Below are 26,778 nucleotides of genomic sequence, written 5' to 3'. Positions count from 1 at the left end.
CTGTACACCTGAACCTAACACAACATTGTAAGTCAACTATACTCCAATAAAAATTAAATAAAAAAGTAAGAAAAAGGAGACAGGGAAAGAAAAAAAGAACAAAAAACAGATGGAACAAATAGAAAAAAGCTAGCATTAAATGTAAGTAGTTAAAATGTACCAATTAATAAATGACATTGTCAGATTGGATATAAAAGCAAAACTCAAGTATATACTGACTGTAAGAAATCCATTTTAAATATGAAGACATACATAGGTGAAAAGATACTAATAAAAAAAAAACTGGAGTGACTCCAGTGCAAGGCCTGTTACCAAAGATATAGAAGAACATTACAATTCTCCATGAAGCTATCACAATCCTACATGTGTGCATGGGCTTCAGAGTACATGAAGCAAATGCTAACAAAAATGAAAGGAGAACGACACATTCATTATGGTTGGAGACTGCCACTTTTCCCTTAGGAAACGACAGAACAATTAGACAGAAAATCAGCAAAGATATAGAAGACTGAACTATGTCATCAGAGACCTTGAATTAATGGACATTTATGGAACCCAATAACAGCAGAACATGCATTCTTTTCAAGACCCCATGGAATATTCACCAAAGTGGAACATATTCTTAGCCAACCTTCACAGATTTAAAGAATAGAAATCATAAAAAGTTTGTTCTCAGACCATAACTAAATAAAACTATGTACCCATAACCAAGAAAGATATTTGGAGAATCCTCAACTAGTTGCAATTTAAACAGTGTGCTTCTAAATAATCCTATCGGTCCCTAATCCCTGTCCACCACTGTGATGGTTAATGTTATGTATCAACTTGCCTGGGCTAGGGGATGTCCAGAGAGCTGGTACACATAATGTCTGGGTGTGTCTGGGAGGTGGTCCTGGAAAAGATTAGCATTTGAGTTGATAGACTGGGTACAGAAAACTGCCCTCACCAACATGGGCAGGCATCATCCATTCCATGGAGGGCTCGAATAGCACAAAAGAGCCAAGGAAGAAGGAATTTGCTCTCTTTGTTTGAGCTGGGACATTGATCTTCTCCTGCCCTCAGACATCGGTGCTACTGGTTCTTGGGCGTTTGGACTCAGACTGAATTACACCACTGGCTTTCCTGGTTCTTCAGCTCGCAGTCGGCAGATGGTAGAACTTGGCCTCCATAATTATGTGAACAAATTCCTATAATAAATCTCCTCTTATATATATATCTACATGTATCCCATAGGTTCTGTTTCTCTGGAGATCCCTGACTAACAGAACCACTAATCTGTTTTCCATCTCTATAATTTTGTCATTTCAAGAATGCTATAGATCTAGAATCATACAGAATGCAGTCTTTGGGGATTGGTTTTTTCCCTTCAGCATAATTCCCTTGAGATCCACCCAGGTAATTGCCTAGTCATTCATTTTTATTGCCGAGTAGGGTTCTGTGGTATAGACATTATGTTGAACCGTGCACCCGGGAAAGACATTTGGGTTGTTTTCAGTTTTGGGATATTACAAATAAAGCGGCTATAAACATTTGTGTACAGGCTTTTGTGTGAACATAACTTTTCATTTTTCTGGGATAAATGCCCAGGATTACAATTGCTAGGTTATATGGTAAGTGATGTTTACTTTTATAAGAAGCTGCCGAACTGTTTTCCAGAGTGACTGAACCATTTTTACATTCTCACCAGCAGTATAGGAGCAATCTGGTTATTCCACATCCTCTCCAGCATTTGGTGTTGTCAATTTTTAAGATTTTAGTCATTCTGATAGGTGTGTAGTGACGTCTTACAGTGGTTCTAATGTTGACCATCTTTTCATGTGCTTATTTGCCATCCGTGTATCCTCTTTGGTAAAATGTCTGTTCATGTCTTTTCCCATTTTTTATTTGGATGGTTTGGAGATTTTTTTTGCTATTGAGTTTTGAGGGTTCTTTGTATATTTTAGATGTAAGTCCTTTGTTGATATGTGGTTTTCAAATATTTTCTCCCAGTCTATAACTTGTCTTTCCTTCTTTCTTCCTTCCCTCCCTTCCTGTCCCCCCCCCCTTTTTCTCTTTCTCTCTTTGCAGAGCAGAGGTACAAGTTATTAATTTCATCTTTTTTTTTGGATCATTCCAATCCCAAAAGACTGCATTCTCTGTATGATTCCAGTTATGCAGCATGCTGGAAATGACAAAATTCTAGAGATGAAGAACAGATTAGTGGTTCTATTAGTCAGGGATCGCCAGAGACACAGAACAAACAGGACACATATATAAGAACTCTTGGGGCTTCCCTGGTGGTGCAGTGGTTGAGAACCTACCTGACAACGCAGGGGACACGGGTTTGATCCCTGGTCCGGGAAGACTCCACATGCCACGGAGCAACTAAGCCCATGTGCCACAACTACTGAGCCTGTGCTCTAGAGCCTGCGAGCCACAACTACTGAGCCTGCGTGCCACAGCTACTGAAGCCTGCACGCCTAGAGCCGGTGCTCCTCAACAAGAGAAGCCATCGCAGTGAGAAGCCCGCACACCGCAATGAAGAGTAGCCCCCATTTGCCGCAACTAGAGAAAGCCCGCGCGCAGCAACGAAGACCCAATGCAGCCAAAAATAAATGAATAAAAAAAAAAATTTATATTAAAAAAAACAACTCTTCATCTACCTCTAGGTCCATAGTTGTGCATTTTACATTTACTTTATGGTTAATTTTGAGTTAATTTTTGTATAAATGAGGCTTGGGTTTAAGTTTTTTTGTTTTGCTTATGGATGTCCAATCACTTCATCACCATTTGTTTGAAAAAACTATCCATCCTCTATTGAATTTATTTTGTTTCTCTGTCAAAATCATATTTTGTGGGGTTATTCCTGGGTTCCATATTCTGTTCCATTGATCTCTGTGTCTAACTCTCCGTCAATACCAGGTACTGTGTCAGGAGCTCTATATTCATTACTTACAAGTCTTACACCAGCTACAGGATTTTTGCTCCAGTTTTACAGAAGAGGAAGTGAAACTCTGGTACATAAGTGACTCCAAGCCAAAGCTGGAGCTGTGATTGAAAAGCAGGTCTGCCTTACTCCACAATGTGTACTTTGTCTTCCACTACTGTGTCACCCTGCCTTTTTTTGAATTATCTGAAATTGGTAGATCGTGAGCATCTAATCTCGTTCATTCATTCATTTATTCATTCAACATTTAATTGCCTCCCAGGTGTCTTGGTGCTGGAGACACAAAGATGAGAAAGACAGGACATCTGGCTTCAAGACATCCAGGATCTGGCCAGTGAAGAACAGGAGCCTCTGAAAGGTGGTCCTTGTCATCTTTCCCCTCTCCCTGCTCCCACCCCCACTGCGGCCTTGGCTCTGGCTCACCAGTGCCTGAGAACAACCTCCAGTGGGCCTGATGTAGAGTCCCTGGCTGGGCGAGAACCTTGCATCCTTGAGCCTCTGGGAAAAATCAGACTTGCTTTATGAGGATTTGCTTCATGCGACCTCGAGGTGCAAAGCAATGGCAGCCCTGTCCCCTCCACAAATGCAAGGAAAGTGGTGAGTTCCTGCTCGATGAGCTGCCCATGGCCTCACGCTCCAGACCACCCACTAGGCTCTGATCAGGTTGCTTTCTTTCCCACAGACCCTTTCCCCAGAAAAACGTCCCCAGAGACAATTCTCTGAGTGGACTTAGGTTATCAGGAAGCCGGCCATTTCTTCTGGATACATGTCCTCTCATGCATCAGACGCAGCCCTGGGGGACGGTGTTGAGGGGGGCTTCTCGGAGAGCAGAAGCAGGCTGTCACGCTGGCTGACCAAGAGGTTCCCTCCCCATGTCCAGGGGGCAGGATAGGTGCCTGGGGCTTTGCTTCCCTTCTCTTCTGCAGGAGGATTGATGAAGGCCATGTCCTGTTCTGACACCACCCATCAGAAGCCTGTAGGTCCACAGGGAGCCTGGGGCAGCCTGAGGGAGAGACGGCACTTCATATGGAGATGGGGGCTGGGCTGATTCAGGAGTGGGGGAGATGGCGGCTGGGGGTGCTTCTGGGGCCACTCTTTCTGTGGCTTAGACACCTTGGGGAGGCCTGGGGGAGCCTGTGTCTGTGCCTCCTGCTCCCTCATCTCTCCAGGCCCCAATTTCCTAGTGAAAGACCCTTGGCCAGTTCTTTCCGTGTAGCCGAGCACAGCTGGCATCCCTCTGGAACTGAGTCTCAGGCTCCAGAGCTGATGGTCCTTGGGGTGACGCAGGTGTTGGTGGACAACCGGACTCTTGGGCATTTGATCAGCGAGACCCAGCTCTCTGAATTCGCGTCCCCCTGCAAGCCCAGGACAGAGCTCACGGCCTTGAAGTTCCACACATGGCTCCTGGTCATGTAGGGGCCCTTCGAGATATTCTTGGGTCAAGAACCAATAATGTCAAAGATGACACCCCTTGTCTGGTCCCCAGGCCCTGGGGTGCAGGGTCTGAGCTAAAAGTTTGGATGCCCCCAGAGACTCCTCCTCTTCTCCAACAGTGAGGGGCCTTTGCGGGTGTGGCCCACGCCTCCAGGGGCCACACTTGAGGCTACAGCAGGAGCAGCAAAGGAACGGGGCGAGCGGTCCAGCAAGGCTGCCTGCAGACCACGCGGGGAGGCAAGTTGGCTCTGCACGCCCACGCTGAGTGTGTCTTTTAGTGGCAAACTGCACGCCTAGAAAGTGGCTGAAGAGGAAGGAGGCTGATTGCAAAGACAATGCAGGGAATTTGCATTTTTTAGGCACTTTCTGGTTTCTACAAGCCTTCTTGCTACCATGAGCTCATCTCATTCTTATAACGTCCAGTAACAGGTGGGTTGGTACGTAATTCCTCCATTATTGTATTCAGACAGGTCCACAGATGGGCCAGTTTGATTAGAATATGATAAAGAAGTGATTTTTAAGTAAAAATCACTTTATTTTAGATAGCTATATTAACAAAATTATATTATAAAATCCATTTAAATGGAATATTTAATAATATTCATAGCCTGTTAAGACCAATTTCTACTTAATAGGAGATAGGTGCTGTTTATTATAAATCAATCATGTAAGAAAAAGCACAGTTTGTCGTCAAATAGACTGGAAATGAAATGTCACATTATATATGGTTCGGGAAATCATAAAATATAGATTGGCATTTAATTTAACTATGAGCTGTGCATAAAATACAGATTGAAGACAGAGTTCATGTCCTGTAGTATGGGGTTATTCTGTTTGGCTCCACAAAATTCCCAAATTGCTCAGTTTTGTAAACGTGGGGTGTTGTTTCTAAGTGGCAAGAGATAAAGTTTCAGGCTGCTCTTGCAAAAACTTTTTTTTTTTTTTTCAAATATCACATTTTGGGTGTGTTGAGTCTGTTTCCAGTAAATAAACTACACACTCTGGTGTGATCATCCGTGGATGTCGGTCTCAGCCTCCAGAGCTGACTGACAGCTGCGTAGGCATCACTGTCCAAGCCCCTGTTCACATCAGCATCCCTTCCTCCGTCTGTGACCAGTTGGCTCTTTAGAGGCTGCAGAACGCGGCTCTCTGGGTCACCTGAGCGGGAACCCCTAGGGAAGGCACAGGGACACCGTGAGGGCACCCTGACCCCCATGTGGCCCCTGGATGTGCCCCAGAGGCTCTCAGGCTGTTTGCATTTAGGAGGAAAAACTATTGAAATAATTACCTTATATATATATGTATATATATATATTTAAAAAGAATAGAAACAGATGGTATTCACATCTCCCAGGAAGCGAGGCACCCCTCCCCCACCTTCTCCCATCCTGAAGGTCCCTGAGTCACCAGGTGTGAGTTGCCATTATATCCCAAGCAAACTTTGGCTTGGGTACCACTTCCCGGACCTTGTCTCTGAGAGATGCCTGTTCCCTGATTATCACCCTCTTTGGCCAAGTCTCCTTTTTGGAAGTCGCACCATCCACCCTACTAACCTGCCCTAGTGACCCTTCACCGGCTGTGACCATTCCCTGGGGATGGCCCTCCTTCCTCAGTGTCCTCCTCTGTCAAGTGGGCACAGAACATGCAGAGGGTCAAGTGTTGCCCTTGGAAAGGACCTAGACCAGGCCTGCACACAGGAAGTGCCTGCAAGTACTGGCGTGACTGTGGGGTGCAGACTCAGCCCAGGTCTGAGTTTTGCAGAGCCATCTGAGGACGTGGCACAGGGAGGCCACGGGCACCATGCTGTGGGCATGGGAGGATCCTTCCTGCAAGCTGCAGAACTAGGGTCCAGGTGTCCTGGGGGCAAAGGACTAACATCCTCCCCGTGGAGAAAGCAGGGGACCATCAATCACCTGTGGAAGTTACCACGAAAATAAGGGTAACTGTTATTTACAAAAAGTCCCAAAATGCGCTGGCAAAGCCTTGCCCACTCAGCTTGCCCACACCTGACCAATCCCTCCAGCCCCAGCCTGCCCACTGCAAGCAAGCCCTGCCTTCTCCCCACGGGCACCCCAGCCTGCAGGACACAGCGGGGCTCCTCCTAGAAGCTGGCCAACCTCAGCAGCGGCGGGTGAGGGGCGGCGGGGGAGGCAGAAAGAGCTGTAAGGGAGCAGTGGGTTCCTTCCCAACATAGTTTCAACACAGGGAAGGACGAGAGGTTTAAAGGACACCTTATGGAATTTTTAAGCCGCCAGGAGCTTGGACACATTCAGATGAGACGCACTGGGCCAAGCGGAAGGAAGGGAGTGGCGGGAAGAAGGCAGTCCCATGTCACATCCTACAACACATTTTGTCTCGTTCTGAGGCTCCCAGAACATCGGTCCTCAGATGCAAGAACAAGATAGCTGTTCTCTCTGGGCCTGTGATGACTGTACCTGTCAGCCTCCATCCCAGGGTGCTGGGAGGTCCGGGGTGGGGGGCGCCCTCCACAAGGTGTCCTTTGCTTGGGGCAGGGTGACGGCTGGGCTCGGTGGTGGGGGACCAGCAGGTGCCTTGGACCTTGATGCTCTGTGTCCCACACCCCTGGCCTGGTGGCTCGGTCCTGAGCCTGGGCCCAGCTGTGGTCTGAGAGTCTCTTACATTGGCTTCAGAGAATGATGCCCGGTTCCATCCTAGAAACTGGTGTTCCTGTACTTTCTTAGTCCCTCTCCTAGCTGAGCTGAGGGCACAGGCTGGGACTGTTTTCTTGTCTGCTGCACTGAAGGAGGGCTGCAGGCAAGAGAACCGATGGGGCCAGCAGGTGCATGACAAAGAGCCCCACTGCCCCCCGGCCCTCCTTCCTAAGGCCTCCAGTCTGAGGACACCAGTCCCTGAGTTTGGGGCACCTGGTAGCAGAGCTTGTTATGGCCACTTATGAGCTGTCTCTGGGGCCCAGCTCACCTGGTGAGGCTCAGCTCCGCTCAGACCCATGCCTGAGGCCTGGCTGACCCCGGGAAGGAAGGAATTCAACTCCAAGCTCTTAGCATGCCAGGTGTGGGCTGTCCGGTGCTGTCACTGTCACAAGTGTGCTGTCACAGTGAATACTTGTTGAATGAACCTCCCCGTGGCTCAGGCCCGTGCGGGTGTACACAAGAGAGCTGGAGCCCGCCCACAGCCTGTCCCCTGGACCACGGGCCAGCTGCTTATCCCCAGACCCAGACCTTGCTCTCAGAGCAGCGGGCGCCCACGGCAGGCTTTGGGGGCTCTCGACCATGCATACAGTGGTCTTGCTGTTTGTTCTGCTGGACCTCCCAGTGGGACCACCCCTTCCCCTGGAGAGGAGCTGTGAGACTAGCCATGTTCCAAACGTCTGCTGGGACCTGGATCTACAGAGCTTGCAGAATATTACTTTGTAAAAAATCCACCACCAGCTACGACAGGTCCCAGGACCCCCACGCATGAGCTGCTGAGGGGTGGGGCGCTCACACACTCCGACCAGGCCCCTGATGGATCTGAACGCAGCATCCACTGGTCAAGAAGGTGACAATGATGAACTGAGCCAGAAATAATGAGAAACACGGCAGTTTCTCATTCATTCCCATGGGCTTGAATAACCTGGTATTCTCATTCTGTCTGAATTGGTTTGCTCGGGCGGCCATAACAGTGGAACACAGAGTGAGGGCCTTAAACAGCAGACATTTATTCTCTCACAGTCTGGAAGCTGGAAGTCCAAGGACAAGGTGTCAGCAGAGTTGTTTCTTTTTGAGGCCTCTCTCCTTGGCTTGCAGGTGACTGTCTTCTCTGTGTCCTCCTGCAATCTCCTCTCCGTGTGTGTCTGTGTCCTAACCTCTTCTTATAAGACCACCAGTCACAGTGGATGAGGGTCCACCCTAATCACCTCATTGTATTTTAATTACTCCTCTGAAGACCCCATCTCCAAATACAGTCGCAGCCTGAGGCCTGGGGGTTAGCTCTTCAACACATGAATTCAGCCCTTACCAACACCTCTCCCTTCATGACAAGCCAGGGTACTGGGACTCAGAGAAAGGTCCCGTCACTAGTTCACCGAGGAAACGCACGATCTCGCCTGATACTTTCCTGCTTTTTATGTTTCCAAGGTGGTGGACCTGAGCTTCCTGCAGAGCTGATGAGGAAGGCTTTCCCCGAGCGTCATTATGAATTCATGGACCGAAGCAACTTCATCATGTTTCTACTCCTTCCAGTGATGACCCTCACTGTCCCTCTTGTCCTGTGGGAGCCTCATCCATCAGCCCAGAAGCCCTTCTGACACTACCCTCGCGGTCTTTGAAGATGCCTTGTTTCTTCCAGGACAAGATGCGATAGGATCTTTGTGTATACTTCTTGCCCCAGATCTGGCCATGCTCTTAGACACCGGAGTTTGGGGGCAAACAGGACCTGCTTGCAGCAGGGGATGGCGGCAGGGGCTTGCCTGGAACAGAAGGTGAGGAGGCTGCAGGCGGGGTGGAGGGGCCTGGTCGTCTCCAACATTCCTGAAACGCCCCACCTGCCCCGGGGGGCCTACCTGCCCCACACTGTTGAGAGTGTGGTGTGTGTGACAACCAGCCCTCTTCCTGTCTGAACCATGTCGAGTTGGGTTTTGGTGACCTGCAGTCGAAGGGGCTCTAACCTGCAACCAGGAAGCCCTGTGAACGGACGGAAGCCCCGCACGGCAGGGAAGGGCAGGAAGAAAGAGGATGGTTTCCCACTAACTTTCCTCTCACTGAGCATCCTTGGTCCTCGTAGGCAAGGATGCTATGGGGGTGGTGACCTTAGTGTCTGTAAAGAGCTTCCTGGGAGGCTCCCTGGGGTCAGAGTGCAACGCAGCTTGAAGGCACAGAGCTGGAGACTCTCTGGAAGGCGGAGTGAAAAGCCCCGGGCCAGGCCGAGGTCTCAGTTCAGCAGGGTCAGAAGGCTCCTGCCCGCTTTGGGGTGGGGGGGTCCTGGCACAGAACCACGGCTCTAGGAGAGAAAGCCTCTGAGCATGAAACTTCCTGGTGGCATTTAGATGTGGGGGGGCACAGGAACGTGCCATCAACTCAGCCGCGCTGCGCCAGGTCTGTCTCTCAGCAGGACCCCCCCCCCCCCACCCCGGCTCTTCCTCCTGTGGGGGCGTGGCCACGGACAGGACGGCATGGCGCATGCGCCACCCTCACCCGGGCAGCACGGAACCTGACGTCCACGGACGGTACACGGCGGCGCTGGGAGCAAGGCTACTTCTCTCTCTGCGTTGAAAGAGAATGGATTTTCTCCTAAGGAGCACAGCACTGACAGCCTCACGCACCACCGCTTTTTAGGGGATTGAGAGCCTGACAGCCAACGTGGTTTATTTCCAGATGAGGACCCAAGTTGGTAAAGAACTCATTTTTGCACTTTTGCCCTTCCCCAGATGAGTGGTCATTGCTGGTGAAATAAAGAGGAGAGTCCAGATGGAACTGCCTGGAAACATCATATCCCCTCCCTGATTCAGAGCTGGCTCACTGAACCCTCACCCACCACCTCACCCCCTTCTTCCTCCACTGCACTCGCTTCTCAGGCTGCTCTGCAGCCGGGAAACTGAAAGTATGGAGCTCAGCCTTAGTAAGATGCCAGCACGAGTCCTGAGGGGAGGTGTTCTTCCTAACTGAAATGACAAAGTTTCAAGAAGAGAGGCATTTGGTCCAGCCTGGAATATGGATGTGATGCCTGGAGCTGCAGCACCTATTCTATGACCATAAGGCTGAAACCACACGATAAGGATGGTGGAGCAGGGAGAGGCTGGAGCCTGAGTCCCTGAGAATGTCTAGAGCTGATGCACCAGCCCTGGGCCACCTACCTCAGGACTCCCTGTCAGAGAAGCAGCAGCAGCAGCCATTTTCTCCTTTGAGCCCCTTGCAGCCCAATGCTATTCTGAACTATCTTCTTTTGGGGGCTAATATCATGGCCTTCTGTGGTTGCTTCCATTCTCTTGGCATCATAAAGGCTGAGAAGAGAGTCTGAGTCTGTTCCCTGAGCAGGTTCCTGACGTCTTCTCAGCTTCTCCCCACCATCCTCAACCACTGGGTAACAATGGCAGAATTGCTAGGATCTGGTATTTGCAGAAAGCCCCCGACAGCCTCTACCGTCGGGCTAGAAGGTAGGACAGTGCCCCACAGGAACCCTGGGGGTAGGCTTCCTCTGGTGATGGGCTCCCTGGACAATGTCTGCTCTGTTCCTCCTGCCCATGGCAGGTCCTTTCAGGGAGATGCTGCGCACTAATGGTGGCCAGGAAGGGAGCCAGTCAAGGCCTTTAGGTTTATCTTTGAAGCAACATTTAAGGATCAGGGGACACGCCTGGCTTTGGGACAGGCAATGTCATTCCCAGGGGTGACTGAGGACTTCAATGTGTGGAAGTGACCGTGGTGGTCACTTCATAATTAAGTGGTGATGTCCTTAAATGTGTCAAATGAAAAGAGACCAAATGGGAGAGTGGGCGGAAAGGAAGAGAAAGGGCAGAGGACAGGGGAGGGGGGAGGGAATGAGGGTGAGGAAAGGGAGGAGAAAGCATTCATTTCCAGGGAGATGGGTGTTATTGTACCGGCAACAGATAAGGGGACAGGCTGGGAGGGCACATGGGACCCCTCAGGCCACGCAGTGAGGACACGGCAGCAGCCAGGCCCAATGCCGTCGTGCTCCTATGACATGTGCTTGCTGGGCCACACCAGCAACATGCCAGCCACCCACCAGCAACATCCCTGCATCAGCCCAGCACTTCTGCTCAGGTCTATCTGTCTGTTCTTCCCAATTAGAATAATCGCTCCCCTGCTGAATGGAGCTCATGCCTGCTCGGGAAACATCCTGCCTTGTATAGTATGTGGCTTGATGGGGTTGCCTGTCTCCCCTACAAGGTTGTAAGGGCCCCAAGGCAAGGCCACTGTCATCTTTGGGTCCCCAAACCTGGATGCAACAGGTGCTTCACTGAATGGGCCCTCGACCCCCCAAACAAATACTGCATGCAGGACCACTGGACTTCAGGCCAGTGGGAGGAGCAGGAAGCAGGGTTGCGCCTACCAGTACCCACCAGCTCAGTGAGGGTGGCACAGGGGATGTGTCGGTAGCAATACTTAAAGCCTCAAAGTCTGCAGAGCATTTGTATTCTTTCCCAATGTGTGAGGGCCTGACATGTAGCACAGAGGTTACCCAGCCAGTGGGAGCCGCTTACATGTGCTTTGCTTCTGCTTGTGCGATGGTCCTGAGGACTGAACAGGTCAATGTGCAGCCCTGCACATTGGTCACGTGAGGGCCGCGGAGGCAGAGACCACACTGCTATTAGGAGCAAGCCAGTAGGCGGAGCTGCAGGAGCCCATGACACAGCCGCTCAGAACCCACACTGGGGCCAGAATCCACTTATGGGAAAAACAAGTCTTTAGAGGTGAAACCACCTGCACCTCTGCAACGCTCCCTTGCTAAGCGGTAACCCCTCCACATTTGTCCTTTTATTGAAGGGCACCTTCATATTGGCCTTGAAAGCATCCATAAGCAGTATCTGGAAGGCCTGAAAGAAAGCTCAGTGCCTCTGTGAGGAGGGAGCCGGGCTCTGAAGGCCCTGCTCAGCAACTGGAGATGCCAGCCCTGGGACTTTGATCTTTCCCTGACCACAGAGTCTCTGGGAGACTGGGTGAGAGGTCCTGCACCTGGCCTGGATCCCTGGTCCTGAGAAGGGCCCTCTTTTTTTAAAATTTCTAAATGAAACACAGCCAATTTTATTCAAATTCTCTAAAATTTATACTCGATATGTTAATTGTTTCTAAAATGTTTCACCTTTATATAATGGTTTTATTATTTCACCTTTCTTTTATAGTGTTTTTCATTTTTTTCTGTACAGTTCTTCTATAGAAGCCAAAGTCCTGAGTTGCCCAGTTAGGAGCCTCTGACCTACTATCCTGATTAAGTTTCTTCTTAATATTCATGGCCAACATCTGGCTTCTAAATGAAAGGCTTTTGGTCTTTTCAATCGCTTGCTGATAGGGTGAGGCTGCAGAGAAAGGGCCCTCCTGTCTCCCAAGAGCCGCGGTGAGCTTTGAGAAGAGCTGGAAGCTGTGAGGGAGGTGCCAGCTCTCACTGGCCAAAACACAGAGAGACAACAGAAAAGGCAAATGACACCAGGCCTTAATGACGAAATATGTCTTCCTATGGCTAAAGTGAGATGTCTGTAAATAGCACAGGAAAAGGACGTGATGGTCCCCTTACAGGCAGTTGCAGCCCTGCTCCCTCTCCTTCTGGACTCACATCACCACAGGATGAGCCACCACGGATTTCCTGGGACCACATCCTATGGCAGGAACCCTGAAACTGGTCAGTCTTTCCTTCTTTTAGTATCCTGGGAGTTCTCTGTCTAACCAGACACAGAAGTGAAAAAGGAAGAGTTTCCCTTTCTTTGCTCAGTTAGTCACACATCCATCAGCAGTTAACATTCCAAACAAAATCCCGCCATTTCCACAGCAGACACATAATGCATTGACTGAAGACAGGCCCCACATGAGTCTATGTGACTGGTGGTTGGAGTTGTGCAGTGCGCAGCCTGTGGGCCCAGCCCGGCAAGCCTCTCTGCAGCACTGAAATGGCTCCTGGCAGGAAACTCCCATGTAATGATTTGAATGGAAAAATCCATCTTTTGATTCAAAAGCTTACTTTAGAGCAGAGGCTGGCAAACATTTTCCGTAAAGCGCTCATTAGTAAATATTTTAGTCTTTGCAGGCCACACAGCCTCTGGGGCTGCTTCTCAACTCTGCTGTTGGGGCACAAAAGCAGTAGCCACAGACAATACGTCTTTGAACAAGTGTGGCTGTGTTCCGATAAAACTTTATTTACAAACAGGCAGTGGGCTGTAATTTGCTGACTCTCTGCACTAGAGGGGCTTTTATTTTACTATTTATTTATTTATTAAGTGTAAATTTATTACTAGTCCAGAGTTTTAATATTTTGATCGTCTGGTTGGTCTAACAAAGTAGACGGGCTTTTAAAAATTACATCTGAGATGAATTACATCCATATAATATATGCGTACATGTGAAGGGGAACCACAGTGAAAGTTATTTAAGGGTGGCTTGATTATTAATTTGCTTCATATTTTAAATTAAAAGTCTGTGACATTATTTTCTTTTTTTAAAAACTGAAGTATAATTGATTTACAATGTTGTGTTAGTTTCAGGTGTACAAGCAAAGTGATTCAGTTATACATATATATGTATATATTCTTTTTCAGATTCTTTTTCCTTAGAGGTTATTAGAAAATATTGAGTATAGTGCTATAGAGTAGTTCCTTGTTATTCATCTATTTTATATATAATAGTGTGTATATGTTAATCCCAAACTCCTAATTTTTCCCTCCTCCCCTTTCCCCTTTGGTGACCATAAGTTTGTTTTCTGTCTGTGAGTCTGTTTCTGTTTTGTAAATAAGTTCATTTGTATCATTTTTTTTTTAGATTCCACATATAAGTGATATCATATGATATTTGTCTTTGTCTGACTTCACTTAGTATAATAATCTAAGTTTCTTAGTATGATAATCTATGATAACGATAATCTAAGTCCATTCCATCCATGATGCTGCAAATGGCATTATTTTCAATGATATTTTTTTGCAGGCATATGGTAGTTTTAGGCAAAACCTATCATTGCTGAGTGCGCTTCCCAGGGAGGGCTCCATATTCCGCCTCCTGCCCCTCCCGGCCCACCCCTTCCCCACCTTGCACTGTCAGGTGGCGGCGGGCGTACCTTGTTCTCTCTGCTGGTCTCTCTGTTCCATGGACACAAGAGCAGAGAAATGCGCTTGGTCGTAGGCAAGAACCAGAGGTGAGCAGTGGCATCTGTTGGGAGGCACCTCCAAGGGCAGGTAAATACCTCCGAAGGGGATCGGAGCAAATGCTGCAGACACAAACAAGGGTGAGGGCATGTGGAGCTGGAGGGGGCGCGGAGAGCATCCCTCACCATCGTGGGGGAGGTGACAGGGCAGAGGGAAGGGAGGGCGGGCTCAGGCTGCAGCCCCGGGTGTTGTCATCTGTCACCTACTCCACAGCAGAGGGGCCTCCACCCACCTGCCAGGAGCTCCCTGGGAGCTAGGTGATGCTTGCCACCGATGGATGAGGAAGCCCAGGCTCGCAGGGGCCAGGCCCATTAGACCCCAAGTCCTGTACCTGACCAGGGCACCCTGCTCCACCTGCCTCCTTGGGCAGAGTCCTCCTGGCTCGTTTGTCCCTGTGCCCTGTCAAGCTGCACCCTAGGAACAAGCAGGGCTGAGGGGATTCTGCTGTGACCTGCCGGGCCTGCCTGCTGCCCTGCGTCCCACCAAGGTGATCAAAACGCCCACCCCAGATGGTCAGCCAGGACGTGTGCTGATGGCCACCTAGAAACCCGTGTTTTCCTGAATGTACTTATTCCTCTCCTGTGTTTACGAAATCATCTGCATACAGAACAACATATGTGCTGTTTAAGAGCTTATTTGTTCTAGGCTTTGAGAAGCTCAATGAGAGCACTCCAGGCCCAAGTCGTGAGTCAGATGGGAAATGAGAGACGGGGATCAGCTCCTTTAGCAACCGGGACACAATCTTGTTCATTTCCTTACCAAAAGAGGGAAAAAGCCTAAATCCTCACTGAAATACAGTAAATACTGGAAATACCTGCCCTGACACGGCATTTGTTTTGTTAATTACAAAGAACCTTGCCTCTTGGCCTCAGACTCAGTGACTCACTGCCCTTCTGTGGAAGGAAAGGACAGTCAACGTCAGGGATGTCTTTGATGAGCTCAGGATTCCTCCCCACCCTCGCTTTGTCTATATCAGTGACCATTGTTCTGCCCCCCTCTCTGCTGAGAGGCAGGGTGGGTCCGCCTTTGAGAGGGCTGCACCCTCCAGGACAGGTGCAAGGGAAGGAAGTGTGGACCCAGCTCTGTGGGATCTGATGAGTACAAGGACCCCGATGGGAAGCCAGGCTTTGCACCCAGAGAGCTGCAGACCCCGGCAGGCCTGTGTCACTGGGAGTGACCAAGGTACTCCCAGATCTCTGCCTTCTGTGGTAACCACAGCCACGAGAGGCAGGGCACTTACACTCGGGTGACCTTCCTGGTCCGTCCACCATCCTGGCCCCTCCTCTGTCCCTCCTTTTCAGAGAGCATGGTGCCCTGTGGGCTCCAGCAGAAAGGCTAGAGGGAGGACACGCCTGGAGCCCTCCCTGCCTGGGTTGACCCTGCTTCCTCAAGGCCTCAGCCAAGGGCGGGGGCACATTGTGTGGCCTCTCTGGGCTTCGGGCTCCTCGTCTGTAAAGTGGGAGGCAGTGTCTACCCTGGGAGGTAGTGGCCTGGCCGAGGGAGAGGGCACACGTGATGGGCAGTGCAGCGGGTACCGGCCCTGGGAAGCCCTCCATCCCTTCCTCCTTCTCCCCCAGCCCTGGTCCCATCACAGCCTTGCGGATGACTTTGCATTTTCTGCCTTTCTTGTTTCTTCTTTAAGACACATGCGAGGGGCAGGAGGGGACTGGAGTGGCTGAGTGGCCAAGTGGCTCTGGGATGAGACCGGCACTGCTGGAGGGTGTGGGCAACGGGTGGGGCCTGGAGCCCCTCGGGGTTCATTCCCACTCCCACTCAGCCACATTTCTCCTGCCGTGGACACACAGGGTGGATGGACGGCCAAGAGTAATCTCTCCTGGGAATTCCCTGGCTGTCCAGTGGTTAGGACTCTGCACTTTCACTGCTGAGGGCCCAGGTTCAATCCCTGGTCGGAGAACTAAGATCCCACAAGCCGTGTGGCGCGGCCAAAAAAAAAAAAAAAAAAAGATAAAAAAGAGTAATCCCTCCTCTATGGGGAGGAGCAAGAAACATGTGGAGTCGAGGAGAAACGAGGAGAAATAATAAGATCTTTGTCCAGGCAGAGTAAGGCTCTGTGTCCTTCTGGAGGCTCTGCCGTTACGTTGGACTGTCTCTTCCTTACTCGGGATGTTACGCTTTCTGGGTGATGAATAAAATACATCTGTTTCATTATGTGTAAACTTACCTTCCCCGCCTGAGTCCCTCAGCATCGTATCTGCTACAACGACGATGGGCCTCCTTAATATGTGGGCAAGGACGAAAACGTGGAACTCCTCCAGACTCTCGTACACGGGGTCCTCGGCGTTGTCCACGCTGGGGACACAATGAAGCAAGCCTGTCACTGGACTGAGTCGAGACAGGGAGTGGAGGACAAAACACCTCCCTGTGGCCCTTCCCTGCGTGGACCCTGGCCGTCGCGGCCATCTGAGGCCACGGCCCCCCTCCACGCCACTTGATGTTGGCAAGCACACTGAACCCAGCTCTCCACCCCGACCCTGGGTTGGGTGGTCTCAGGAGAGAAGCCGAGGCAGAGAACCTGGCAACGTGGGCAGCCAGCTCCCATTAAGATGCAGTCTCCCTGGTGGCAGAGGCGCCCAGAGTGTGTGACAACATGGGGGCTGGTTCTCTGGCCGGGTTGACGAGGATGCAGTTGGGGCAAGAGGGATGGAGGCTCCCCCTTGGGTTCATGCTCACATCCAGCAGCTTAGGCTGAAGCTTCACCCTCAGGGGTCAGGTATGCCTGGGCACGTCTGATGGGCCAGTGGGTCCACTGCTACCAAGATCTGTGGGCCTTCTAGGGGATACCCCGACTGAAGATGGTGGTAAGAAGGCTGCCTTGAGTGGTAGTGGAGGGAGTGACAGAATGCCCAACCCAGGCCACTCAGACCCTCCCCAGCCATCCCCTGGCTCTTCTCCGAGGCTCAGGGGAAGAGTGGGCTCCAAAACCTGCATCACTCATGACTCTAGGACATGGGCAGAGAACTGTAGCCTTGACGTCTCTCAACAACCAGGCCAATCCAAAGGGAAGAAACATGGAGAGGGGAAAGCCAGTGCCCCGAGGTTGATGGGGCCTCTTGGGCACTCGAATGGGGCGGGGCACCCAGAATTAACCGAGGGCGGTCTCTGAGCAGGTGGGGCAGAGTTAGCAAGTGTGGCCCTGCTTGAGAATTCTGGGGTGGGTTGGCCTGGGGAAAGGGTTCTATGTACATAGCCTGCAGCCAACTGCTTGCGTGGCTTCTAAAACAAAGGCTCTGAATCCTTGGGGATGCCTCATAATCACCTGGGGAGTTTTGTTGTTATTGTACCAATAGTCTTTTCTTGTTCTTTTTTTGGTGACTCAATATACCTTATTTTAATACTTAAAAAAAAATTGGCAGCACCTAAAAGCTCACAAAAAATTTGCAGAGTATAAATAACTTTTTTTTCCTTCTGAACCATTTGAAAGTAAATTGCCAGCCTGAAATCCCATCACCCCGGCAGAACTCCGTGTGCATTTCCTGTGAGTGGGGTTACGTTCCTGCAGATATATTCTCCTACATAACCATCAGAACTGGGAATTCGTCTAATCACGAATGCAACAATGCATCTGTCATCGTGAAAGACACCAGTCACCACGTGCCATCTGCCCCAGTTCTGGATGGTGTACTGCATTCAGCTGTGGTGTCTCTTTAGCCGTCCTCAGTCTGGAACATTCCTCCGGGTACTTGACGTTCAAGACCTAGGCCCTTTTGAAGACCACAGGCCCAGTATTGTGTAGAATGTCCATGGTCTGGGTGTGTGTTTCCTCACAATCAGAGCAGATTGGGTTACACTGCATCCTTCTCGTGGTGTCCAGTTGGGTGGATCTCTCTCGCGGCCATCGGCCAGGCTCCCCCTTGCAGAGCTGCTCACTTCCTCTCCGTAATTAACAAGCATTTTAAGGGGAGGAACTTGGAATCTACAGACATATTCCACTCCTCACCAAGCCTTGATACATTTACTGATATCCCTCTGGATTCCAGGCTTCTATTTGACTCACTGGGTTATAATCCATCTATGTGATTATTTTGATGCTCAGATACCCGCCCTGGTGAGTGGGGCTTGTTCAAGTGGGATCTGTGTCTGTGTGACAGCCCCCGTCATTTTTTAGAGCACATCCTTGCTTTCCAGCACAAGAAGATGGTCCAGGTTGTGAACTAAAAACGCCGCCTGCCATTTCAGTGAACAAAGGCTGTTGCAGCCATCAGCCACTACAGGTGCCCCAACGGTGAGCCCTGAGGGAACTCAGGATGGAAGCAGGATGGCCCCCCTCCCCCATCTAGCAGTCAGCTGTGGCAGCCACCCCTGACGGTGCACAGTGAGGGGACTCAGGATGAGAAAACACAGGATACTGGCTCCAGAGAGCTGAGGTACATATTGACAGGAATGATTTCAGTGAGTCCAGACTCTTGCATCTTCCCATACACAGAAAAGCACTAAATTCCTTAACTTGAGATGTCTGGTTTTCTTTAATGAACAGTAATCTTTTGATGTTCTGACCACCTGGTCTTTGTTACAAAAATGCCTATGTATCCTGGTTCCCTCCTTACCTCTTTGGAGCAGTCCCTCAGAGCTACCTGATAGTCTGTGTCCCACGCTTAAGTCCTCAGTTCTGTCCATCGAATAAAACATAACTCTCAACTTCTAGGTTGTGCATTTTTTTTTCAGTCAGCAAGATTCATCTTCTATCTGTTCTGCTTCAGCCCTGGATTCATCCATTTCTCCTTTTTTTTTTTTTTTTTTTTTAAGATAGTGGATAACGGTGTTTAGAAGCCAAAATATGATTATTGCTGATGTCATTGCTCCTAGACTCAGTAAATAGAGCTGGGGAACGCGTGTGTGCGTGCGTGTGTACACACCCACACGTGTACACAGACATTTTCATCTGTCATCTATCTATCCATCCATCCATCTATTATCTATCTATCTATCTACCTATCATCTATCTATCTGAAACTTTGAGTCCTCTGATACTCCTAATTCCAATCTAACACCCCAGAGTTCATTCTACTTGTAACTCCTTTCTCCAAAAGTGAGAAACCTGATTTCTACCAATCTTAAGCTATTTCCTTATTTGATCCTGGTATGTAAACAACCCCCAACCAATGCTGCTGCCCTTCCCCTGAGTTGCCCTCTTCACTCTGTCTGGCTCTGACACCCTGGCCTTGGTCTCTGTGTCCTGCCACCCCCCACTCTGCCCACTGCAGGTGCCCACCTTGCTTTGATGAACCTATGGATTTAGGACTGAATTTTTCAGGGGAGGGAAGGGAAGTGGAAGCGGAGCGTGTTAAATACATGCACGCATGCCGAGTCTAACACAATGCTCTCGGGTGTGCATTTCCAAACATCCTGGGTAGTTATCCTGTCCAGCCACAGCTCAGAGGGTATGTGAGGTCAAGGGCTCTGAGAGGGTGCTCACTCACCCCTGTCACACAGTGAGTGCTCACAGGCAGGAGTACGGCTGAACGAGACAAGCAGCAGCATGGAGAAGACAGAACACAGACTTACAGCCTGCGTACTCAAGAGAAAAATACCCGACCAGCTATGCAGACGGGGCCCACAACAACCACGGTGCAACGGCTGCCTAAGTATTAGGCACCACTGTAGTGGCGTGGCTTTCTGCTCATGCAAAACTCAAAGCAGGGCCATTGTATTTCAAACTGAAAAACCAGCACATATTTATTGAGTACTTGCTACAAGCTGGCACCATGAAAGGCACTGCAGAGGCCCCCAGGTAACATCTGTCCATCCAGCCATCTTTTATCCCTCCATCTACTCATCCACCCACCATCCATCTGTTCACCTGTCCATCCATCCATCCAAACATCCATTTGTCTATCTATTCACCCATCCATCCATCCATCTACCCATATATCCATCCATCCAATCATCCATTTGTCCATCAATTCACCTATCTACCCATCCACCCATCCTTTTATCCATCCATCCACCCATCCATTTGTCCATCCATCCATCCATCCATCCATCCACCCATCCACCTGCCCACCTGTCTGTCTGTCCATCCATCCCAGATCTGTGCTAGGGCTGGAGCATGCAGTTTCACCACATACATCTGGAGGCCTCATGGCCAGACATGGGCAGCAGTGATGGGGGTATAGGCCCAACTGGGAGGGGGTTATGGAGATGAGCCTGGAGCAGAGCGACCTTTCTTCACTCCTGTTTTGGAGTTGAACATGACAGCCAAAAGTCAACTGTGATTCGCTCAGTGGCCCAGGAGGTTGCAGAGAGGGTCCCAGCTCTACCCTGGGTATAGCTGGAGAATCCCAATGTCCTTCCCTACTTGCTCCAGCTCCTTGCTCGCAGGGTGCAGGGAGCAAATTTGAACTGGGGGTGGGTCCTGGTTCTGTACTCTCCCTTCAAAACCATGGCCATGCCCTTGTGCTTCAAGAGCCTCAGTGACTATTCCTGTTCATTGAACGCAGGCTGGAACGTTGGCTCAACAACTCCTCAGGCTCCTCTGAGGGGCAAATGGGCTCATGACTGGGACGACACTTTGGAACAGTGACCTGCGCATGTGAGTTACTGTGACGGAGCCCGTTGGTAGAAATCAGCTCCAGCAAAACCAGTCCTGAATATTAACGTCCACTTCTCATCCCAAGGCTTCACATCATCTTCCTGTGAGTTTACTGAGCAAATGCTAGATGCGGGATTGTAAATAGGATCTCGCCTCTGGGAAAAAACACTTAAAATCCCTAAAATACTTAGTAACTGGTGTTGACTGTTAAGAAGACTAACACGCAATATAACTGCTTCGTCCTCACATCTGGGCGTGTCTGAGAGCTTCCTCACATGCTCTAGGCCACAACACACCTGTTCCCTCTTCTTCAGTGTGTACCTGGGGAGGGGGAATCAGGAGCATAGGGATACCCCACCCACCCAGTGAAAACCCCCTGAGGAAGACAAGAGGTGACCTGGACAGAGGCTGGGCCAGGCCTCCCTCCTGGTGGGACCAAGAAGCAAGAGCGGGGGAGTGAGGTCCAGATGGCATGGAAGTCGGTGGCAGGAATGAAAAGGCACAGTGCAGATTTGGGGGTGTCCTGGCTTAAACGGCAGCCACAGCCTTAGAGGCCACCCCAGCAAGAGCCCATGTCATGGACAAGGAAGCCGGTCTGGGCAGCCGGTGGGGTCTTGCCCAAGGGCAGTCACCCGGCCGCACAGAGGCGCAGCTTGGGTGCAGGCCCCCCAGGACACTTCCCCTGTCCCCCTCCCCAAGGTGAGGTGACCACACCTCCTGTTTTGCTTAGGAAAGTCCTGCTTTATGGGTTGCCAATGGCCAGTGGCCGCTCTCCCTCCTCCAAATGTACCAATTTGCATGATAAATTGTAGAGTCATCATCCATGGTGATTATCTATGGTCACATAGTTATCAGTTTCTGGTGTACCCTCCCATCCAAACGCATAAGCATACATGGATGGACCTAGAGATTATCATACTAAATGAAGTAAGTCAGAGAAAGATAAATATCATATGATATCACTTATGTGTGGAATCTAAAAAAGTGATACAAATGAACTTATTTACAAAACAGAAACAGACCCACAGACATAGAAAACAAACTTATGGTTACCAAATGGGGAAAGGGGGAGGGATAAATTAGGAGTTTGGAATTAGCATATCTACACTACTATATATAAAATCAGTAAACAATAAGGACCTACTGTATAGCACAGGGAACTATACTCAATATCTTGTAATAACCTATAATGGAAAAGAATCTGAAAAAGAATATATATATACGTACAACTGAATCACTTTGCTGTACACCTGAAACTAACACAACATTGTAAATCAACTATATTTCAATAAAAATTAAAAAAATATAAGCATATATGTGTTTGTGTGTGTGTGCATACGTGCACATATATAGGAATATGAATGTATGTGCATATTTAGATTCTATACACATACCATCCCCCTACCTCTAGGTGAAAGGCAGGGCACTACACGGGCTATTCTGACCCTTGATTTTCCTCTTAGTACATCCCAGAGAGGCCTCCGTCATAGTATGTGGGTCTCCTCCCCTTGCACAGCTGCACGGCACTCACTATGTGTATGTCAATGAAAAAATGTTGCCTGCTGTATCCATAAACAGAGGATGCTGCAGCCTTCAAGCTATCACATTACAGCTGACTGGATGGTGAGCCCTGAGGGAACTCAGGATGGAACAGGATGCCCACCATCAAACCATCAGTCACTGCAGCCACCCCCCCATGGTGCATCCTGAGGAGACTGAGGATGAGAAAGCACAGGATACTGGCTCCAGAGAGCTGAGGTGCATATCAAAGGAATGATTTCAATGAGCCCAGACTCTTGCATCTTCCCATACATAGAAAAGCACTAGATTCCTTAACTTGAGATGTCTGGTTTTCTTTAGTTAACAGTAATCTTTTGATGTTCTGACTATTTGGTCTTGTTGCAACAACTCCCATATGGCTCCTCCCTTACCTCTTCAGAACAGTCCCCTTAGAGTAATCTGAGAGGCTGCCTCCCGGGCCTAAGTCCTCAGTTTTGCCTGCCAAACAAAACATAATTCTCAACTTTTAGGTTGTGCATTCTTTTCAGTCGACACATGTGTCACTGGCAGCATTTCTGCCAGTGGTGGGACCCGACCCCTTCTCCCAGGCAGGGTTTGGAGCCATGACGACATCTTTGATGGGCTGGCACATAGGTGCAGAGGGGGGCTGGAGAGTCAGCCTGAGGGGCTCACAGGGGCTGAGAGCAGCCGGTGCCCTGCTGTGGGCCTTTGTATCCAGTCAGGAACTGTGTCTGCCCAGATGGGCAGCTTTGCAAAAAGATTTCCTAAGGCACAGTGTAGGCTGCCGGGGCCTTGCTAAACGCTATGGCCTGGGGATCCATGATGGAAGGATGGTGGCACCCCTGGCACTTTGAGGGGACCAAGAGGGTCTTGGGCTCTGACAGGAGCTTCTCAACAGTGGCCAGGGTAGCCTGGGGGTGAGGACTCATTTCACTGCCTAAAATGAATAAGCTGGGGTCATTTGTGTGACAAATGTTTATTGAGTATCTGCTCTGGGTATAGCACTGTTGCTAGGGGTGTGTGTGTGTGTGTGTGTGTGTGTGTGTGTCTGTGTGTGTATGTTCATGTGTGCACACGTATGCAGGTCTAAGCGGTAGAGACAATTAACATATGATCAAACAAATAACTATCAGGTGTTAATAAGCACAGTGGTAAAAAGGGGCTGCTTTAAACAGGAAGGTCAGGGAAGGCTCCCAACAGATGAAGAGCTGGCTTCAATCATATTTTCAATTAGCAATGTCTTTAAAAATTTGACCTGGATTCCACATTTGCAAATGTGAGAACTCGTTAGGTGAACAAACATTCTTCCTGCTTGGTTCACTGGTAAAAGTCACAGCACCTTGAGGAATATTTGTAAGAAAGCCTCCTTTTCCACAAGGGGACAAGCCCTGACCCTGCGGGGTGGGCATCCCCCAGCAGTGGCATGCCACTCATCTTTCCTTAAAAGACTGACTTAAGTTCATATCTCTGAGACTGTACATCAGGTAACCATTTAGGATTCTAGTTATTTCTGAAAAAGTCCAATAAAAAAGAAAGGCAGCAAACATATTATGAAACTATGTAGACACAGCAATGAAATTATGGAAAGTCAGTTACAACATGAGCAGCACACAAGAGAAATAGGGGCCTGGGGTGTCAGTCACTCTGTGGGGGCTGCCCAAGAGTCCTTGAAATGGCCCTCCTCTCTCAGCCTCTTTTTCTCTTTGTTCATACAGCCTCTCAGCCTCCATAACCTGTCTCATCCAATGGTGAGCAAGTAAGCTTTTCTTTTATAAAAGGTTAAAGAACAAAATAGATTATTTTCATCACAAATCTCAGGATAAGTTCTTGATTCTTGCTTTTCATGCCTGTTTTGCATTTGATAAGAGCATGGGTTTATGTTTATGGTCAGTTCCAAGTTCAGATCCTGGCTCTGTCTCTTCTGGGCTGTGGGATGCTGGGAACTGACTTAATTTTCTGAAACTCAGGTTTCTGTCATTGGCGATGATAAGGACAGCTTTGCAGTCCTGCTTGATGCAGAACATAACATAACACATGTGCTCAGTAGACGACACGGCTCTAATTCCTGCCTGGTGATGCTATTCTTCCCCATCTCTAGAGAATCCTTATCCTCTAAGAAGGCCAGCCCTCCCTGCACCAGCTTCCAGTCAAAGGCTGTGTGGGAAAATGGCATGAGCACTCTTCCCACGAGGGCTGGCCTTTGCTCCCCGCCTGCTAATGGCTCAGGTCTGGGCACTGGCGTCATGGGCTCCAGGCAGGAATGCCTCCCCTGGGGGTGTGTGGAGGCACAAGTGCTTAGCTCCGTGCCTGCTGCTCCTGGATCTGGCTCTGTAGCTACACACAGCCCCAAGTGGCCAGCACTGAGCTAGGGTTTGGAAAAGAATAAAAAAGAAGCATTAGGTTGGCTGCACCAACAGGATACTGCAGTCTGAAGGGGAGACAATATAAAACATACACAAGTCCTGCATGAGCAGGGTGCAGGACAGGGCTATGTGCACAGTGGTGCATTCTGGCTGGAGGACAGAAAAGGGAGTCCCAGGGAACCAAAAAGTACCTGGAAGATTATAAAAAGAGGGCTTCAGAAAACAATCCCATGAGGTTGTTTATGAACTCCTGGACTCCCCTCTCCCCAACTCTGAGCTGTGCATGCGTGGATCTGTCCTAATCAGTACACCAAAGGCTCTGACGACTTACTGAAGAGACCCCCGCCCAGGTCACAGACTGCATAATGTGAAGCTTAGCCAAATAGGACAGCAAAGGCTTTGAAAACCACAGCCCAGAGAAGGCAGGTTGAAATTTACAGTATGAACCTACCTGATAAAATTAAAAAGTCAACATTTTTCATAGATTATAAACAAGACTCAGAGTCTCATAAGATCCAAAATGTCCAGGATGCAATCCAAATGTACTCTACATATGAAGAACCACAAAAATCTCAATGCCCAAGGAAGAGAACAATCAAAAGACACCAACTCTGAGTTTGTAGATATCGGAATTATCAGACAAAGATTTTAAAGAAGTCATTATGAAAATGCTCCAATGAGTGACGGAAATTTTAGAACCTAAATATACGACAATTGGAAGAAAAAATTCACTGAATGGACTCAATAGCAGATTGGAGATGAGAAAGAAAAAGGGTCAGTAAATCTGGAGATGGATCAACAGATGACCCAATCTGAAGAAGAGGGAGAAGAAAAGATTGACAAAATGAGGATTTCAGTGACTTGTCAGACAATGCCAAAGGTGTAATACTCATGTCATCAGGGTCCCAGAAGGAGAAAGAGTACAGTGCCCTTAAAAAGAAAAAAAAATTTAAATAAATAATGACTGAAAGCTTCCTAAGCTGTGCAAAGATACAAACCTATAGATTTAAGAAGCTCAGAGAACTAAAGAGGATAAACCTAAAGAAACCCATGGCCAGACACAACAAAATCAAATTGCTGAAACCTAAGGACAGAGAAAAAATGTTGAAAGCAGCCAGATAAAAGTGACACTCTCAACAGGGGAACAATAATTTGAATGACTGTAGATTTCTCATCAGGAACCACTGGAAGCCAGAAGAAGGGGAAACAAGATTTTTAAAGGATGTTAAACTAGAATTCTATATCCAGTAAAAATATCCTTCAGGTATAAAGGTGAAATAAACATATTCTCAGAAGAAGAAAAGGGGATTCATAACCACCAAATCTCCCTAAAAAAATTGAAGGAAAATGTTCAGATTGAAAGAAAATGATACCAGAAGAAATGTTGGAATATCAGAAATGAAGGAAGCACAACAGAAACAGTCATGATCTGCATACATATTAACAGACTATCCTTTTCCTCTTGAGTTCTTTAATATATATTTGAAGACTCACATTAAAATTATTATATTGGCTGGTGGGGTATTTAAAGTATGTAGATGCAATACATAAGAAAATTATAACATAAAGGAGAAGATAAGGGACCCATATTGTGGCAAGGATTTTGAATTTCACTTGAATTCCAAAAGGGATCGCTTAAAGTATGTATATTGTAATTACTAGAGCCACCACTTAAAAATTATATGACGAGATGTTCAAATCACAAAAGTTAAATTAAAATAGAATCTTAAAAAATTCAAATAACTGAAACAAGGAAAGGGAAACATAGGAACAAAAAAAAAACACAAAGGGAAAAAGAGAACAAATAATAAAATGAAAAACCTAAATTCAAGCATGTCAATCATTACATTAAATACAGATGGTTTAAATGCAGCAGTTAAAAGACAGAAATTGTTAGAATCAATAAAAACTATTTGCTGTGTTGAAGAAACTCACTTCAAATATAATGATATAGGTAGGTTAAAGGTAAAAGGATGGAAAATTACAGATCATGAAAATTTTAATCAAGAGAAAACTAGAGAAACTTTATCAATATCAGGCAAAGTAGACTTCAGAGCAAAGAAAATTTCCCCAGATAAAGAGAAATACTACATAACGATAAAAGGATAAAATTCAGTAAGAAGATAGAATAGTCCTAAATGAATGTGGATTTAACAATAAGACT

At 48.4% G+C, this 26,778-nt stretch overlaps 1 protein-coding gene across 1 annotated transcript in view; it reads right to left on the bottom strand.

Annotated features, from left to right (window-relative positions):
• Positions 1-26,778, bottom strand: part of LOC133085010 (OTU domain-containing protein 7A-like) — a 188,303-nt gene that overhangs the window by 9,270 nt on the left and 152,255 nt on the right. Inside the window, exons 9-10 of the mRNA XM_061181843.1 lie at positions 16,363-16,490; positions 14,093-14,242 (exon numbers count right to left, since the gene is read on the bottom strand). Of these exons, the coding sequence (XP_061037826.1) occupies positions 14,093-14,242; positions 16,363-16,490 (278 nt within the window). The remainder of the gene's footprint in view (positions 1-14,092; positions 14,243-16,362; positions 16,491-26,778) is intronic.

The sequence above is a fragment of the Eubalaena glacialis genome, chromosome 2 (assembly GCF_028564815.1).
Source record: "Eubalaena glacialis isolate mEubGla1 chromosome 2, mEubGla1.1.hap2.+ XY, whole genome shotgun sequence".
NCBI lineage: Eukaryota > Metazoa > Chordata > Mammalia > Artiodactyla > Balaenidae > Eubalaena > Eubalaena glacialis.
This window is presented reverse-complemented; position numbering and strand designations above follow the sequence as displayed.